This window comes from Lolium rigidum, chromosome 3 (genome assembly GCF_022539505.1).
Source record: "Lolium rigidum isolate FL_2022 chromosome 3, APGP_CSIRO_Lrig_0.1, whole genome shotgun sequence".
NCBI classification, from domain to species: domain Eukaryota; kingdom Viridiplantae; phylum Streptophyta; class Magnoliopsida; order Poales; family Poaceae; genus Lolium; species Lolium rigidum.
The window spans coordinates 7006687-7018727 of record NC_061510.1 but is presented as its reverse complement, the minus strand read 5'-3'; the positions used below and the strand labels follow the sequence as shown (position 1 = coordinate 7018727).

The window sequence follows — 12041 nt, the reverse complement described above, 5'->3', positions numbered from 1 at the left end:
CATTGAAATAACGGAACAATATAAAAAGAAAGGAGAAAATAAGGATTATAGTGGGCACATAGATATTTTGCTATCGATAAATGGGATTCACCAATATATTCAATCTTTAGAATAGCATAAGCATGTATCTCGTGTACATCAATTAACAAGATTTAAGGATTGAGGATATTAAATATTTTGTAACCAATACATTTATTTACAATCAATAAAATGCTAACATTCACAAAAAATGTTTTTGAATTCAGATGTACTGGAGATCACTAATTTTTCTTGTAACTTATACATTCATTTACAATCACTGAAATGCCAACACTGATAAAAGAATGTGATAGGTTGAGCATGAAGTCTGCTGGGTCTTAGTCTAACGTAAAAAAAAAGACTCCCGGTATTTCCTACACAAAAACACAAAGAAAAGTCTTTCACGTAAAATTAATTAGCTGTAATCTAATAGCAACGTGAAGTATGTAATTTAAGGGCTACCCCAGCTGGCGGTGGCACACAATTCCGGTCACGGCAGCGACCGTTTTCGTCGCGACGCTAGAGTTGCCGCCGATGGGATTCGAACCCGCACATCAGGCCTCACGGGACGTAGCAGTGAGTCGACATTACCAACTGAGCTATCAACGCTCGATGTAAATACAAAGGCGTACATACTTTTGTACTATAATCGACACGGTAGAGCTGCGCAGAAACAGATTTCTTTGCTGTCACGAATCTAGGTCTAATTCTCTGTAGGTAACTCATAAAATTATGCCAATTTACGTGAGTGATCCTCAGATATATACGCAACTTTCATTCAATTTGGGCATTTTCATTTGAGCAAGTCTGGTGCCTCAATAAAATCCATCTTTACGGACTGTTCTGTTTTGACAGATTCTGCCTTTTATTTCGCATTGCCTCTTTTGCTATGTTGGATGAATTTCTTTGATCCATTAATGTCCAGTAGCTTTATGCAATGTCCAGAAGTGTTAAGAATGATTGTGTCACCTCTGAACATGTTAATTTTTATTGTCCACTAACCCTCTAATGAGTTGTTTCGAGTTTGGTGTGGAGGAAGTTTTCAAGGGTCAAGAGAGGAGGATGATATACTATGATCAAGAAGAGTGAAGAGTCTAAGCTTGGGGATGCCCCCGTGGTTCATCCCTGCATATTTCAAGAAGACTCAAGCATCTAAGCTTGGGGATGCCCAAGGCATCCCCTTCTTCATCGACAAATTATCGGGTTCCTTCTCTTGAAACTATATTTTTATTCGGCCACATCTTATGTACTTTACTTGGAGCGTCTGTGTGCTTTTGTTTTTGTTTTTGTTTGAATAAATGCTTGTGTGGGAGAGAGAGACACGCTCCGCTGGTTCGTATGAACACATGTGTTCTTAGCTTTTAATGTTCATGGCGAAGGTTGAAACTGCTTCGTTAATTGTTATATGGTTGGAAACGGAAAATGCTACATGTAGTAATTGGTAGAATGTCTTGAATAATTTGATACTTGGCAATTGTTGTGCTCATGTTTAAGCTCTTGCATCATATACTTTGCCCCCATTAATGAAGAAACACCTAGAGCTTGCTAATTTGGTTTGCATATTTGGTCTCTCTAAAGTCTAGATAATTTCTAGTATTGAGTTTGAACAACAAGGAAGACGGTGTAGAGTCTTATAATGTTTACAATATGTCTTTTATGTGAGTTTTGCTGCACCGGTTCATCCTTGTGTTTGTTTCAAATAACCTTGCTAGCCTAAACCTTGTATCGAGAGGGAATACTTCTCATGCATCCAAAATCCTTGAGCCAACCACTATGCCATTTGTGTCCACCATACCTACCTACTACATGGTATTTCTCCGCCATTCCAAAGTAAATTTCTTGAGTGCTACCTTTAAATAATTCAAAATTGATCACCTCTTATTTGTGTCAATGTTTTATAGCTCATGAGGAAGTATGTGGTGTTTTATCTTTCAATCTTGTCATTTACTTCTGACAGACTTTCACAATGGACTAGTGGCTTCATCCGCTTATCCAATAATTTTGCAAAAAGAGCTGGCAATGGGGTTCCCAGCCCCAATTAATTAACTTTCATTAATAATTCTCTTCACATGTTTTGCTCTGATTCATCAGTAAGCAACTTAATTTTGCAAATAGACACTCCTCCATGGCATGTGAATGTTGGAAGGCACCCGAGGATTCGGTTAGCCATGGCTTGTGTAAGCAAAAGGTTGGGAGGAGTGTCATCCATAAATAAAGAAAAACTAAACTAAAGTACATGTGTAAACAAAAGAGAAGAGGGATGATCTACCTTGCTGGTAGAGATAACGTCCTTCATGGGAGCTGCTCTTGAAAGTCTGATTGATGAGGTAGTTAGAGTGCCCACTACCATTCGTTGACAACAACAAACACCTCTCAAAATTTTACTTTTATGCTCTCTTTATGTTTTCAAAATAAAAGCTCTAGCACAAATATAGCAATCGATGCTTTCCTCTTTGAAGGACCATTCTTTTTACTTTTATGTTGAGTCAGTTCACCTATTTCTCTCCACCTTAAGAAGCAAACACTTGTGTGAACTGTGCATTGATTCCCACATACTTGCATATTGCATTTGTTATATTACTCTATGTTGACAATTATCCATGAGATATACATGTTATAAGTTGAAAGCAACCGCTGAAACTTAATCATCCTTTGTGTTGCTTCAATACCTTTACTTTGATTTATTGCTTTATGAGTTAACTCTTATGCAAGACTTATTGATGCTTGTCTTGAAGTGCTATTCATGAAAAGTCATTGCTTTATGATTCAGTTGTTTACTCATGTCATTACCATTGTTTTGATCGCTGCATTCATTACATATGTTTACAATATGATCAAGTTTATGATGGCATGTCACTCCAGAAATTATCTTTGTTTATCGTTTACCTGCTCGGGACGAGCAGGAACTAAGCTTGGGGATGCTGATACGTCTCCGACGTATCGATAATTTCTTATGTTCCATGCCACATTATTGATGATATCTACATGTTATATGCACATTATATGTCATATTTATCCGTTTTTTGGAACTAACCTATTGACGAGATGCCGAAGGGCCAGTTCCTGTTTTCTGCTGTTTTTGGTTCCAGAAATCCTAGTAAGGAAATATTCTCAGAATCGGTCGAAATCAAGACCCAGCATCCTATTTTTCCACGAAGCTTCCAGAACACCCGGGAAGGACCAGAGGGGGGCACGAGGCCCACCAGACCATAGGCCGGAGCGGCCTGGGTGTGGCCCGCGCCACCCTATGGTGTCGCCGCCTCGTTGACCCTCTGACGCCGCCTCTTCGCCTATAAGAAGCCCCTGGACCTAAAACCTCGATACGGAAAAGCCACGGTACGAGAAACCTTCCAGAGCCGCCGCCATCGCGAAGCCAAGATCTGGGGGACAGGAGTCTCTGTTCCGGCACGCCGCCGGGGCGGGGAAGTGCCCCCGGAAGGCTTCTCCATCGACACCACCGCCATCTCCATCAACGCTGCTGTCTCCCATGAGGAGGGAGTAGTTCTCCATCGAGGCTCGGGGCTGTACCGGTAGCTATGTGGTTCATCTCTCTCCTATGTGCTTCAATACAATAGTTTCATGAGCTGCCTTACATGATTGAGATTCATATGATGATGCTTGTAATCCAGATGTCGTTATGCTAGTCAAGTGAATTTTACTTATGTGATCTCCGGAGACTCCTTGTCCCACGTGTGTAAAGGTGACAGTGTGTGCACCGTGTGGGTCTCTTAGGCTATATTTCACAGAATACTTATTCACTGTTATGAATGGCGTAGTCAAGTAGAATTTCTAAGTTGGGAATTTTATATGAAGTGCTTATTTATATCTCTTTATGATTGCAATGTGTTTTGTATCACAATTTATCTATGTGCTACTCTAGTGATGTTATTAAAGTAGTTTTATTCCTCCTGCACGGTGTAATGGTGACAGTGTGTGCATCCGTGTTAGTACTTGGCGTAGGCTATGATTGTGATCTCTTGTAGATTATGAAGTTAACTATTGCTATGATGGTATTGATGTGATCTATTCCTCCTACATAGTGTGAAGGTGATAGTGTGCATGCTATGTTAGTACTTGGTTTAGTCGTGTTGATCTTTCATGCACTCTAAGGTTATTTAAATATGAACATTGAATTGTGGAGCTTGTTAACTCCGGCATTGAGGGTTCGTGTAATCCTACGCAATGTGTTCATCATCCAACAAGAGTGTAGAGTATGCATTTATCTATTACTGTTATGTGATCAAAGTTGAGAGTGTCCACTAGTGAAAGTACGATCCCTAGGCCTTGTTCCTAAATATCTGCTATCGCTGCTTGTTTCTTGTTTTATTGCGTTACTACTTGCTACCATATTACCACCATCAACTACACGCCGGCCAAGCTATTTTACGGCGCCGTTACTACTGCTCATATTCATTCATACCACCTGTATTTCACTATCTCTTCGCCGAACTAGTGCACCTATTAGGTGTGTTGGGGACACAAGAGACTTCTTGCTTTGTGGTTGCGGGGTTGCATGAGAGGGATATCTTTGACCTCTTCCTCCCTGAGTTCGATAAACCTTGGGTGATCCACTTAAGGGAAAGTTGCTGCTGTTCTACAAACCTCTGCTCTTGGAGGCCCAACACTGTCTACAAGAATAGAAGCACCCGTAGACATCAGGGCCATGGCCAAACATGAAGCAATTCAAAGCATCAGACCAAAAGTAGCCGATGGTTTTCAGTAGGTTTTCATGTTTCTCAAGGGGAGACAGTGATAAAGCTAAAGCATCGGCTATTCCTGCGGTTTCCCAGGTGGCTTGGTGAGTTTTGGAGATTCTATTGTACCATGAAACCCAGTCTTCAGGAGGATTAGGCCAGGCTCGTAAACAGTCGGCCCAAGAAGTCAGATCTAAATTCTGGTTCACGAAGGGAATTCTATTGGCCTCGTATGAAATCAAATGGGCAGGACTCTCGGTAGAACGAGGGCCAAGATAGAGAGAATTTGGAAGAGAAGGATGCGGCAGTAGAATGTCTGATACCTAGAAATTAATGACGGGATGAGACATTAATTCAGATGTTTGTTGTTAATTCTAGCACTATATTCGGACATCGAGGAGCGGTTGAGGATTACCTTCAGGCCGGAGACCGCAGCGATGGCGTTGGATGATTCCGCCATTGGACTCGCTGCGGAGTTGAGCCTGTGCGATTGAGATCTGAGGTTCGCGTGGCCATGAGTTGGATCTGTTCGAGCGGCGATTTGGGGATCTGAGTGTTGCTTTTCAGATAAGTTGCAGGTTACCGTTTGAATAGGCAACTGAGTTGGCCTTACTCGCGTTTTATGGTAAAGGCCGATGCGCTGCCATCGGCTCTTGGCGCGTTGACTTGCTTTGACAATCGGCAAACTTGATAAAGAAGCAAAATCGGCTTAGAAATATTTTCTTCATTAATAAAGGGGCTTTTACAGAAAAGAGTCGATTGCTCAAGGGAGAAAGAACAAAAGCCGATTACTACTACTAGTCCTATACTAATAGTCCCTAATCTAAGGGCCATCGCTGCCCTCGTCGTCGTCGTCGTCGCTGCCGCCGGCGCTGCTGCTGGCGGGCTCCTCGTCGCTGCTCCCGTAGCCCTCTACGGGGGCCTCTTCCTCCTCGTCATCGTCGTCGTCGTCCGACCCGGCGCGGAAGCGCTTCGCCGGCGGGTATTCGTCGGAGGAATCGTCGTCCTCCTCTTCCTCTTCCTCGTCGGAGGAGGTGAAGTCGTCCCACGAGAAGCGGTCGTCTTCGCTCCCCGCCTCCAGCTCCCCGTTGACGAGGAACTGGAAGTCATCTTCTCCGTCGGTCAAGGACTTGTCGTCCTCGGACCAGACGGAGGAGTCATGGTCCTCGAGGTCCCACTTCTCCGGGGCGCGGCGGTCGTACGCCGCCAGCGGGTCCCACTCCGGCGTGGGCTCACGGGAGGAAGAAGATGTGGAGGAGAGACCCGACGAGGCAGAGGAGGAAGAGGAGGAAGACATGGCTACAGAGGAAGGGGGTTTTTTGCCGACGGCTAGTACGGAGCAAGAGGATGAAAAGGCGAACTGCTCGGCGCGGTTAAATAAAGGGGATATAGTGGAGAGTTAATGTTACAGCAGTTTCCGAGAAAGTGGTGCCAAAGAACTGTCAAATCGTGCAGAGAAGTTGAGAAGGCAAGGCATCATGATGAAGGATACTGCGACGGTTCTGCTCTGCCCCGACGTGACCCTACGAGAAAAAAAAAGGGAAACAGAGTGGTTTTGAAATTATCATTACCAAAACCAGGGGGCATGTGTTATCACCAGATTTTGACCAAGTCTGGAGACGGGCCGTGATTTAATGGGCTTAGAGAATATGCATGGGAAATATTCCTGAACCGGCCTTGTATAAGAAGTTTGGGCTGGATTGCCCGTGTATCTGTATATTATAGTAGGTTACGTGTCGGTTAGAATTAAGAGATAGAGTTTAGCTCGTACACAATTGGGTTTATTCCCAAGTTAGAAAGTCTACAGACTATAAATATGTATCTAGGGTTATTGAGAAAGGAGGACGATCACGTTCACAACAAATCAATCTAGGCGCATCGCCACCCCTTGTTTCGAGGGTTTCTCCCGGGTAAGCAACATGCTTGCGATCTAGGCAGTATCAGTTTATTCGTTTTTGGTGTTGCTCGTGCTGAAGCCTTTTTGATGGCGAGCAACACCCTTATCTTAGGTGTTTTGGGGCTAACGTCGAGGCTTTCACGATGTACTTGTTTAGCTACGCTACCTCTCGATACCTAGCTGCCCTTACACCTATCCTAAGTGTAAGGGCAGCATCTTGCTTGTTCTTTATTCAGTAGCTCTAATCTGTTATAGTTGTTCCTTGTTCTTCAAGGATTGGTTTGATATCCGCATGGTTAGGCCTTATAAACGGGTTGAACAATCCGGTAGTGCGTAAGGCGTGGTTTATTAAGTCCTAGAGGGATTGTTCCGGGGATCAACTTGATGTTGGTTTTTAGGCCTCTTTAGGGCTGGTTTTCCATCATCTTATGTGTCTGCTAGGCTCAATTACGCGTAGGATGTTCTGGTTATGCTGTGAAAACCCTAGACTATCGTAGATTAGTTTAGCTTGATATCGATAAAGCAGGATCCCCATGTCATTGTAAATCTAACGTGAACCATGGGGCAATCGGCTCTTTGAGCCGATCCACAGAGCAAACTAAGAGCCGATCGGGGCTCGTATTTAATGTTTACGTGTTTGCCATGCAGGAAACTAGTAGAAGCAATTCATCACCTTCCTGACCAGGTATAGGTCAGGTGGCACGCCCTCGCAACCGCCAGGACGTGTGCCGGAGCATTGCGGGCCGTTGTCCGAGGGACCAGGACCCACCAGCAGTCCTGGGAGCCTCCCGGCTCTCCGTGTTGCCCGTCGCTGCTCGCCGGTGGGTATTGGTAGGCAACAAGTACTTTGCTCCATTCATTGTCTCTCTTCAGATTAAGGAGAATCGTGACCTACTTACGGAGGTGTCTACACTTTTGTAGGACACATCAAGGGAGTTTATTACATAACATGGGTGGCAGCATAATCTTAGGATTTACCCTTAGTGGTCGATATAACCTCACGATGCTTTTGTATCGAGTTTTTTTCATGCTTTATAAGCGATTGTGTGCATCTTAGCTATGCATAGACCAAATATAACGCTTAAAACTTTGAAGTAATTAAATATCCATTATCAAAAAAAAACAATGCATTGTGAGTGCCCTTACAGTTCAGGTGCCATAAAATCTTTATCATGCTCCGGTGTGTCTGCTGACATTTTGATGTCGAGCTGATAAATACTCCATCCTATTGTACGTCTATATACGGCGACTCAGAGAACAGGATAATTACAAGCAACCCCAAACTTACGTTCACGTCATAGACCGGTCGAGCTCTCGAGGACATGCACCTCCGAAGATGATGGCGAGCCGGGTATGCATGTACGGACAATTTTGCCTGGTCACGGCTAGCCGCGTAAACCACCGACAACGCCGGAGCCTTCCCCGCTGGTCCAGCTCTCTGTTATCTGTCTTATAAAAACACATCGATTGTAGAATGTAGAGGCACACTACATCAGCAATTACAAATTCAAGACAAGATGGCGTCCTCCTCGTCGGTGCTCCTTGTGGTAGCGCTGTTCGCCGTATTCCTGGGCAGCGCGCATGGCATCGCGAAGGTACCACCGGGCCCCAACATCACGGCCGAGTACGGCGACAAGTGGCTGGACGCGAAGAGCACCTGGTATGGCAAGCCGACCGGCGCCGGTCCCAAGGACAACGGCGGAGCGTGCGGGTACAAGGACGTCGACAAGGCGCCGTTCAATGGCATGACTGGCTGCGGCAACACCCCCATCTTCAAGGACGGCCGCGGCTGCGGCTCCTGCTTCGAGATCAAGTGCACCAAGCCCGAGTCCTGCTCCGGCGAGGCTGTCACTGTCACAATCACCGACGACAACGAGGAGCCTATCGCACCCTACCACTTCGACCTCTCGGGCCACGCATTCGGGTCCATGGCGAAGAAGGGCGAGGAGCAGAAGCTCCGTAGCGCCGGCGAGCTGGAGCTCCAGTTCAGGCGGGTCAAGTGCAAGTACCCGGACGGCACCAAGCCAACGTTCCACGTCGAGAAGGGTTCCAACCCCAACTACCTGGCTATTCTGGTGAAGTACGTCGACGGCGACGGCGACGTGGTGGCCGTGGACATCAAAGAGAAGGGCAAGGATAAGTGGATCGAGCTCAAGGAGTCGTGGGGAGCAGTCTGGAGGATCGACACCCCCGATAAGCTAACGGGCCCATTCACCGTCCGCTACACCACTGAGGGCGGCACCAAATCCGAAGTTGAGGATGTCATTCCTGAGGGCTGGAAGGCCGACACCTCCTACTCGGCCAAGTGAGCAAGAAGTGGAGTGATCTTCTTCCAATCAGCTTAATTTTGACTCAAGATCTCAAATAATCCAGCCGCACATATATACGAGGCGGTGAGACATACAAGCTCCTCCATGAGTAATTCATTCATGCCGTATAGAGACGAGAGAGATGCCTGAATAAGAGTTTGAGGTCGACACCTTGTGAGAAGTGTATATAGGAGGAACCCAATCTGGCTCCATCTTTCTTTGCTCGCACGGTGTACTGCTAAGGTTATCTTCTAATAGGCCAGATTAACCTACTATCTAATGCAACGTATGGTCATTTCCCTAGCGAAATAGCCCCGTTGATTTTAGGTGTTCTACACTTCTACGGAGAAGAAATTGATTTACTGATCCGACATCTTTTGTACATCCATATTTCGTCGCCTTCTCTTTCGGTTTCTTTTGTGTTGCAGGAGTATTATGTTCTTTCCTCTGCATTGGGAATTTGGGACGACCATATGTTCTGTTGTGACGTCAAGTGACGTGATTGCTCCTTACCGTATGAATGAAGATCTAGTACTATGTCGGAACTTTTTTTCTTTTTGATAAAGTGTAATATTAAGAAGATACCAATTACATTTAGCTTCTGCAAAACTACGCAATATCCTAATAGTATTACGGATGCACCTAGCCAAAAAATAAAAATAAAACAATGCCTTCAACAAGGCCATTGTCAGACACAACCAGTTAAGGCCAGACGGATTTTCACACTGAAATGTAAAACTCTGAACATCAAGCATATTGCCGCCCCCACCTGCATATTGTTGCTGTGAAATAGAACACTAAGCAAGCCCCTCAATAATACAGAGACTTGAACCTCTATTGCTAGTCCTCCAATCCGACCTTCGTCATATTTCCCGCCTCTGATTTCACCATGTACCAGAATGTCATCAGATGGCAACACAGAACAGAGTTTCACGTCGCTCCCTCCGGAACCAAACGGTCAGAATAAAAGCATGGGTGCGCACGACTGAAACCACCCGATCTAGTAAACTCCAGGTAAAAGATGCACTGTTCCATTCGCTGGCGGAGCTTTCCAAAACTCATCACTCCATCCAGATCAAGACGGACATGCCTCAGGTAGGTCTTCATGTTCGCATAAGAGAGACCCGAGGACCGCGCCACCATTATTCAGGTCGGGCCTAGCGCCGCCGACCATTCCAGGCAGTCCGAGGCAACGCGGCGAGACACCTTGCAACCGACCGACCCTCCACCGGAGACAACCAAGATCACGGAGAGGGAAAGGGGAAGACTGACCTAGGGCTTACACCCATTTGGTTCGTCCCACCTCGCACCTCCAACGCTGGCATGGCCCGCCGCCAGCGGCCACCACCACTATCACCAGGATGCCGCCCAGACCGGCGCCTAGGTTGCCATCCGCCGTGCCAATGATTCCCTACACGCACCGCCGCTCACGACACCGCGAATCGAGCAGCCATCATGTTGTGGTGCCCGGCGAGCGCACCACACCCAACCGGGGAGGATCCTTCCCGTGTCGATCCACCACGCCAGGGGATGAGCAGGCCTCGCCGCCGCCGGAAATGACCAGGAAGAGCTCGGCCGCGCCTCATGGCGGTGGTGGGAGGAGGAAGGAGGGGTGGGGGGGCTAGCAGCAACGGCTATCTAGGGTTTCCCCTAGCGCCACGCGGGGGCGAGAGGAGGAAACAACCCTTGTCGTTCACTATGTCGGAACTTGGATGATGAATGAGAAAACCTTTTCTTCAGTTGGGATCTGAGAATGAGAAAGAAGAAGAAAATCAGTGTTTTTTCGAAATGGGAGCATAGCCCTAGCCTCTACATCCAAAGGATGCACACAACTTTTCTTTATTAGATCATTCACAAAGCCTTACAAAGGATACAAAGATCAACTCGAAGGCACCTTTCTAGCGACAACTCGCTATACCTACAAGAACAATGAAGGGGTTTACCATGAACAGGGCCATTACCCTGACAATACACCAACGCACATCATCTAAAACCGAATGCCTTCCCAAGCCTCCCATTGGCGGGTGAGAAGCACACCCAGTCAAGCAGACCCTCAGCGCACGCCATTGCACACACCGTAGAAGTCACTACCGCCGTCTTCCTCGAACCCATCTCCAAGAGGGATCCCCTCATTGACCTTGTCAGACCTGCCATCGACGCCTCCATGACGCCTGACAGCACCACCATCCTGCGCGCGTTCATCATCCTGCGTCCAACACCGATACTCCGCTGCGCCACGCCGCCAAGACACCATCGTCGACGCGGTAGAAGAACACCACACCCCCGCAGCCCACCACCATCCAGCAACTGCTCAAAAAACGATGCCCCAAGTGGTAGAACGACGCATAGAGCACCGCCATCGTCCGATCCGGGAGACCCAGATCTAGGGTTCCCCCGGAGCAGCACGAGTGGGTAGACACAGACTACGACGACGATGCCTTCAAGAAGATTACGACGCGTGGCATCGCCATCGTCCGCCACGATCAAGGTCTAAGCACGGTTTTCATCGGCAGCCGCGCATCCCCAAATCGCTGCTAGGACTAGATGTGAGATCAGGAGATCGCCACACCCAGCCCAATCTGGCCGACCACCTCCGACGGAGAAGATGGTCACCACCGCCATGCCTAGGGTTGTTGCCCTAGGATTCCTCATGACGCAAGAGAAGCCCAGTAGCGCCTCAACGCGGACGTACGACGCCTGCACATTGGCATCGTGGCCACCGCGAGAAAAGTTGATTTAATATGGGCTGACAGAAAAAAATTTCCAACGGTTGGATTCACACTTGATTAATTCATATTAGTTTGGAAGTTTTTTTTTCGACAAAGGATGCTTTATTACTTTGAGAAGCAATTACATCCAGTCTCTGCATAACCAGGATGCACATAGCCGTTAAAGTATCTCAAGACAAAAGATGGAAAAAAACTAGGCGGAATACATATCGAAGCGATGAATCATATTACGCCTAAGGTGTGGGTGGGGCTTCAATCCGTAGACTATGCTGCCACCCATGTAGGGAAAAAGTATCCCTCGCCGTAGCCTTCAACCGTGTACAGACCTCCGTAAATAGGTCTCGGTTCTCCACTCGCTGAAGAGGTAACCACAAACGGAGAATATCTGTACATC

At 46.8% G+C, this 12041-nt stretch overlaps 1 protein-coding gene across 1 annotated transcript; it reads left to right on the top strand.

The window, feature by feature from the left end:
• The first annotated feature begins 8126 nt into the window (after positions 1–8126).
• Positions 8127–8918, top strand: LOC124694279 (pollen allergen Lol p 1-like). Its single transcript, XM_047227282.1, has one exon. It carries the CDS (start codon positions 8127–8129, stop codon positions 8916–8918), a length of 792 nt encoding a protein of 263 aa, XP_047083238.1.
• The last annotated feature ends 3123 nt before the right edge of the window (positions 8919–12041 follow it).